This window comes from Oryctolagus cuniculus, chromosome 4 (genome assembly GCF_051225735.1).
Source record: "Oryctolagus cuniculus isolate XC-2025 breed Fujian yellow rabbit chromosome 4, ASM5122573v1, whole genome shotgun sequence".
NCBI lineage: Eukaryota > Metazoa > Chordata > Mammalia > Lagomorpha > Leporidae > Oryctolagus > Oryctolagus cuniculus.
Window position 1 is genome coordinate 96,126,479 of NC_142870.1, and position 7,572 is coordinate 96,134,050.

The 7,572-nt window shown below is 45.6% G+C and overlaps 1 protein-coding gene across 1 annotated transcript; it reads right to left on the reverse strand.

The window, feature by feature from the left end:
• Positions 1-549: 549 nt before the first annotated feature.
• CRYGS (crystallin gamma S) lies at positions 550-5,931 on the reverse strand. Its single transcript, NM_001099960.1, is given in 3 exon segments — positions 550-937; positions 1,301-1,543; positions 5,869-5,931. Coding segments are annotated over 3 exon segments (540 nt in total). The 5' UTR covers positions 5,890-5,931; the 3' UTR covers positions 550-661.
• Between the last annotated feature and the right edge of the window lie 1,641 nt (positions 5,932-7,572).

Sequence of the window (7,572 nt, forward strand, 5' to 3'; positions counted from 1 at the left end):
GCCCCCTACTGGTTATTCTTGATAGGTATTCTGTTTCCTCAATTGGACCCTCAGAAGACCCTGTCCTTTCTACCTTTTAAACTTTTCAAGGGCTTTTACTTACATTCCACACACAGATCTCTAGCTAACATGCATGGAGTGAATGAGATGGAAATGGAAAGAACAGTGGCTTTTGATGCAGCAGTAGCCTGGACCAAACTCTGACTCCTCCATTCATTCACCAGCTGGTGAACTTGGGTAAGTTTTTAGACCAAGTCTCAGTTCCCTGAGAAATCGCCTCTCTTCCAGAGCTGCGGAGAGAAAATGGGGTAATGTAGGCACTCTGGATGGCAGTCACCATTGCTGTGCCTGTTGCCTTGGTGTCAAACAGAAGGAAAAGGAACTGCCACATAGCACTAGGGGTTTATATCCTTTTAATGCAGTCCCAGTTTGGCCCAAAGACCTAGACTGGAAATCTGACAAATGAGTTGCTTTATGTGACTGTTTGCTATAGCAGGCGCTACATGGCTGATCCCTGAAAGCACTTAAGAGAGGTGTGACAGTCAGCAGTGGGATGCATGTCAATTATTTTATTTAGGATGCCTATTTGGACCACAAGGCTAGCCAGCATTCAGACCCCAGGAGGAGGCCCACGGCTCCATCCCGCCACGGCTCTGTCCCGTCACGACTCCACGATGCGGCGGAACGACTGCACGGCCGGGGACACCGCACCCCAGTCGACGGGCTTCCGGTACTCCTTCTTGTCCAGCAGGTACTGCCTGCCACGGTAGTTGGGCAGCTCGTAGAAAATCCAGGCCCCGTCAAGCACCTTACAGGAGTGGATCTCTCGCATGTGAAATTGCTCCATGATGGAGGGGCAATCTTCAGTGGTCTCATACATCTGACCGTTAAAATCCCCCTTCTCAAAGATCTGAATCTTATACTGGCCTCCGCTAGACTAGAAACAAAAACCAGGCAGACACAAACAGCAACCATTACGGAAGTCACCGGCGGCTCCAGAGCTGGGAGCCGTGTGCTTCAGAACTTCCAAGCCCGAAAGCTCCAGGAGCTGAACCCCACCCCCACTTCCCACTGCAACAAAGCCAAGTGTGAGTCCTCATAATCCCCAGAGAGGAAAGAAAGCCCCGCCCAAGCAACGAGTGCATTCGGTCTTGCAGAGATCTGACCTAACATTGTATTCAGCAGCTGCCAAAAGCCAGCCAGCCAGCAAGAGGAAGGAAAAGTTGGACGTAAAGGCAAAGAGAGCGAGCGTGCGCGCCCCCGCCAGCCCATGCGCGCCGCTCCCCCACCCCCGCCTCACCAGGTGGAGCGCTCTGCAGGAGCTGAGGCGGTCGTTGAGGCCCATCCAGCGCTGGTACTCCGGGTAGTCCCCCTGAGGTAAGATGTACATGTACCCGGCAAAGTCGGGCCTCTCGTACACAGCCCAGGTGCCTCCCTCCACCCTGATGGAGTTGCAGCGGCTCAGGTACGTGTGGAAGTCCGAACAGTCGCAATCGCAGTCATAACGGCGGCCCTGAAAATTCTTGTCTTCGTAGAAGGTAATCTGGAATACAGGACAAACGGAACTGAGTGGGGGTGCCTTTAGCCACAGATGAAACAAATGTTCGGAGCATACGGCCAGTTGTAGAAATTCCTTTCACCTCGGTTCTGAGAGAATGCGTGAGCCGACCTGGCCTCGTGTTTGCGTTCTCGCAGGCAACTTCACTTGTTAACAGTAGGAATGAAGGTTCAACATGAAGCAAAACACGTGAGTGCTTTCATACACACCAGCAGTTTATTGTCAAGTTCTTGGCTTCTTCCTGGATGGTCCCACAGCCCTCTGTACTTAGCACGTTACATTATAAACAACACATCTATGTATCTATCCCTCCCGTCAGACCTGTACCAGGCTTCTTCCAAGGGAGGCACCACGTCTAATTCAACATGGATCTGCTGTGCCCAGCACTTGACAGACTCTCAACAAGTGCTTGATGCAAATGAGCTCCAAATGCAGAAATCCATGCCAGGTAATATGGAAGATATAACAGAGAAAAAATAAAATTGATTTCACTTCGGAGAGCTTATTTCAGACGGATACTATACAGAGCACACCCAAAGGAGCAACCTCCTATGACTGTATTATTAATGTATGGCCAGCAGAGTAGCTGTGAAGTAGCAGGATAACAAGGCAAGAAGTGTCTGGCTTCAAGCTCTTAGCAAGTTTCTACCACAATGCCTGGGGGGAGCCTCCGAAGGCAGCCATGGGAAATAATAAACCAGAAATAATAATCCTGGACTCCTGAGCTACAGCCTCACAATCACCACCACCGCCTTAATTAACTCACCGGTCTGGGTGTCAGCTTCCGGTTTGCCAAATGCAAGGACTAGAGGGCAACCTGGAAGTCCTGACCGTAAAGCAAAACTCAGGAGCTTTTCTGGTTGAAATGGAAGATAGAACTCCCAGGACTCCTAGGTATACCCAAAGCAACTTCTAAAAACCACCGAGAAAGCCACAAATGCACTACAAAGTTTGTCCCTTCTTGCTCAATAGTTCCACAATCTAAGATCAATTCTAAATTATACTTTGAAGCAAAACCACAAGTGTCACAGGCTGCAGGGGACCAATTTCCTGGCACTATGCCGCCACCTTGTGGCTGATTTGCTTTATTGATTTAAAAGAAACAAAAACGGTGTGAGAGCCAGGTAATCAAGCAGGTGTTTTACAGAGGCAAAGAAAACGGGACGAGCATGTTCAAAGAAAGGAGTATAAGAAAGTGGCCCCTTGTAAGGACAGGAAGTAGTTCACCAAGCTTGCATTTCACTAAGGAATGAAGACGGGAAATAAAGCCAGAAAAGTGAATCAGGAGCCATGCTCGAATTTCTTCAGTGATTACGTGGGAGTGGTACTTACTGGCTATATGACTGTGGACATTTAGCCTTCCCTAAGGCTTCTACCTGCCAACTGGGATACCAGTATCCACGGTGGCAGTATGGCCTGAGGATCCAATGGGATAACGTCCAAAAGCACTCAGTTTAATGAATGACTTGTAATTGCCAGTAAGCTTTTGCTACACTTGTTTCAGGTGAAGTGAAGTGACTTGCCTAAAGTTCCCAGCACTTGCAGGTAAGTCAGTGGACTGCAGTGCAAAACTCCTGCCTAGGGGTCTGTGGCTGCCTTCCAGTCTGCACGGCTAGCTCCGCTTAACACGGCATTTACCCTGGTACACACTGAGGCCCAGGGCCTTCTCACACAGCCTGTGGAGAGGGCTTTAGAAAAATCAAGTAACTTCTCTAAGAACAGATGGATTTGGGGCAGGGCAGCGCTGTGGCGGAGTAGGTTAACGCCCTGGCCTGAGGCGCCAGCATCCCAAATGGGTGCCGGTTCTAGTCCTGGCTGCTCCACTTCCAATCAGCTCTCTGCTATGGCCTAGGAAAGCAGTAGAAGATGGCCCAAGTGCTTGGGCCCCTGCACCCACGTGGGAGACCCAGAGGAAGCTCCTGGCTCCTGGCATCGGATCGGCACAGCTCCGGCGGCCATCTGGGGAGTGAACCAGTGGATGGAAGACTCTCTCTCTCTCTCTCTCTGCGTAACTCTGACTTTCAAATAAAATAAATAAATCTTAAAAAAAAAAAAAAACAGATTTGAAATTCTGTAGTCCATATACTTAATTTGCCTTTGGTTTCTGACAAACTGTTCATGCAAACAGAAGCTTGGCCAAGGATGCTCAATGAGGAGTGAGATCAATATCACGCTTCACTTCCTTGTTTCTCACCTTCACTGCCCTCTGCACATTTGCCGGACTGAGATCAATATCCGAGAAGTGGAAATACACACAGCACTCTACAAGGTCACCACCTATTCACCCCCTCACTCCCGCCCCCGCCCCTGATGGACCAGCAACCACCCCAAGATTGAATCCAGTCATGCATCATGTTGCTCTGGGATCCAGGACTAAGCTCCCCTTCCAATTCTCAGAGCCAGACCATGTTGTACCTAGATATAATGGATTTCTGAGGAACCACCATGAAATGAAGCCTACTCTATCATCAGCTGAGAAAATTTGACCTCTGGACCCCCCCAAAAAAATCTCAGAGAAAGCTAAGAAATATGTAGGTTTTCCTAGAAATTATTACAGAATTCCCAACATTTTCAAACTTTTTAAAAATGGCCTACAAATCCAAAAACAACAGAAAGAAAACTGACTTGTGTATCCCTGAAGTAACAAAAATATGCTTAGTGAAATCCATTCCTTTCACCAAGCTCTGATTAAACTGCTAGCAAGGTAATGGAAAGAGAGAAGCAACAAGAAGTCATTGACTGTGTCCCTCGGCCTATCTAACAGGCTATTTAACTAGATAAGCAGCCCAGCTCCGGGAACTAACGGAAATACACTGTTCCCACTCCAGAGAGCTTTGCAAGCAGGTCATGTCAGCATCTGCCCGGCTGGGCGGGTGGTTATGCACAGCTTTCCTCCAGGCGTGGGGAGGTTCCTCAAAGGACACCAAATGCTTCAGTGGGATGTGCACGACAGATTTTCCAGAACCTCAGAACACTAAAGACACTGCTTTTCTCTCCAAACCTTCCAGACGACAAGGATGGTGATCAGTTCTACTTTCCACATGGAAAAAAAAAAATCACGCATTAACCAATTACATTATGTATTACTAGGTACTTCTCAGCACGATGCCATGGGAAGTAGACAACTCGGCCTGTGTGGATTTTTGTCATAGGTGTTTGGTGTGAATCTAAACACAAGGAAGGAATCGGACAAGTGTAGATGCAGCACTTGCTACAAGACACCTGGTCCAGACTTTGAAAAATGTCAGTGTCTCAAAAACAACAGAAAGTGAGAGGTGGGGGATCATTCCGGATTTAAAAGGCTAAAGAGACAAGACAACAAAATGCAATGTGTGATCTTTGATTGGCGCGCCCATCGAGAGAAAAGCTGGCCAGCTCCAAGGATACTTCTGAGAACAACTGGAAAATGTGCATAGAGTCTGAATATGGCATGTATTTATGATAAATCTTAGGTGATCATGATACCATGTTTACATATAGGGGAATTCCTAATTTTTAGGAGCTACATGCCCAAATACTTAAAACAGAAGTATAATAAGTATGCTGTTTTTTTCAAAAGCTGTAGTGAAGAGCCAGAGAGACCAAATATGGCAAAATATTAACCACTGGAATATATATGTGAAGCATATACAAGTATTCATTCCATATTTTCGTTTTTATTCTCTCAAGAGTTGATGGATTGGAAAATTTCTAATTTGTTGCCTTAGGCTCCCTGGAGAATGGAAGAGCTAGAAACAGAATAAAAGGTCTATTCCCTCATTCCCAAAGCCCTGCGACGTCAATTTCCAGCCCAGCAATTATGAGTCCAGTATTTCAGAGGCAGTTTCCCTAACGTGAACGAGGACCCTGGGGAAAGGGCAAGAATCACCGTCGGAAGGAGGACCAGGGATGTCATTCACCTGATTTGCCTGTCCTGCGTGGTCTATAAGAACACTAATGGTTGAGCCCAATTTCAGAAACAGTTAACCGACTACTGAAAGTTTTCTACTCCACATACTCCTTATCAGCATGTTCCATTCCTGTGGAGATTCAGGGAATAACAGTGGCTGGAAGGCAGAAATCATCATGCTATTTACACATCATCTGTATAGTATTCCACATAGCACCATATGTAAATCCTCAGTAAAGTCTTTGAAAATTCTATTAAAGTAGTAAATATAATAAACATGTCATTTTCTCTTTACCCTGGTCTCGGATCACTATCATACTCACCTCTGGGCAATGAAGCAAAAGCTTTTCTCCTCACTTCTGTCAACATACCATTAGGTGAAAAGTGGGTAGGCTGAAAGTCAGTATGACTATTTACTTACCTTTGTTCCAGTTTTAGACATTTTCAGTTCATAGGTTGGTTTCCCCAGTGCTGAGAAATCCAGGGGTAGCTACAGGGAGTCAGAGGCACACACACATTTATAGTGGGCTGGTTTCAAACCAAACATTTGCTTAGTCATGAGAATTGGATCCAAAAATTGAGTCAGTCATTTGGAGGCTATTGATGGTTTCTAGAAAAACAATTGGGATTATGAAATAAAGCAAAGCTTCACTACCCCCTTTAATGCTTACCAAGCCCTGTTGCACTATAAGCTTTGCTGAGTCAAGATACCAAATCCCAGCCAAAGTTTGGAAAATTAAAAACAAGTTCTCTCTTCCCTGGGCAAGTTGGTGTTTTGTTTTGTTTTGTTTTGTTTTTTTTTTTTTTTTTGCAAGTGGCCTCTTTGAAATGTCTAGCATATTTTTTTCGTCAGCAAAGCTATAAGCTTTAGTAAATCAAAAGACTACCCTCTACCTACTTCTGGACAAAAGTAAAATGTTCCAAAGGCAAGAACACTTTGACAACAAAAGGTAATGCATGATCTTATGTTTGGGGTACAAATCACTATAATGGACTTTTTTGGGACAATTAGAAAAAAATTTTAGGGGCAAGCGTTAGGCATACTCGTTATACTGTTTGGGATGCCAGTGTCCCATAGTGGAGTGCCTGACTTCAAGACCTGGCTGCACTCCTGCATCCACTTTTCTGCCAACGTACACCTGGGAAGGCAGTAGGTGATAGCTCAAATAGTTAGGTGCACTGTGACCCATGTGAGTTCCTGGCTTCAGCCTGGCCCAGCCCCAGCTTTTGTGGGCATAAAGGGAGTCAACCGGCAGATGGGAGATCTGTCTCTCTGCCTTTCAAGTAAACTTTAAAAAAAAAAATGTAATATGGTCTATATAGAATGTTATTATACCTATGTTTAATTTTCTGAATTTGATCATCTTGGTATGACTAGGTAAAAGACTATCTTTGATTTTAGGAGATACATGTTAACATATTTAGGGTAAAGATCCAAAATGTCTGAGACTTACTCTCAAATTGTTCAACAAAAGTAAAATACCATATAGAGGGGGAAGCTTCGTGGTGCAGTAGGTCAGACTACCACTCGTGATGCCAGCATCCCATATCAGAGTGCTGGTTTGAGTCCTGGCTTCTCTGCTTCCAATTAAGCTTCCTGCTAATGTGTCTGGGAAGGCAGTGGATGGTGGCCCAAGTGCTTGGACTTCTGCCACCCATGTGGGAGACCTGGATGGAGTTCCTGGCTCCTGACTTTGACCTGGCCCAGTCCTGGTTGCTGCTGCCGCTGCCATTTGGAGATTAAACTAGCAGATGGAAGATCTTTCAATCATATTAAAAAAAAAAAAAAAAAAAAAAAACTAGAGAAGAGTGGTAAAGTATGGCAAAATGTTAACAACTGGTAAATCTACACAAAGGGTATGTGGAAGTTCACTGACCTATTCTTTTTTTTTTTTTTTAAAGATTTATTTATTTATTCAAAAGGCAGAGTTACAGAGACAGGAGAGAGATAAAGAGATCTTCCATCTTCACTTCCCAAATGGCCACATGGCTGGAGCTGAGCTGATCCAAAGCCAGGAGCCAAGAGCTTCTTCTGGGTCTCCCACATGGGTGCAGGGGCCCAGGGACTTGGGTCATCTTCTGTTTTCCCAGGCCATAGCAGAGAGGTGATTGGAAGTGGAGCAGC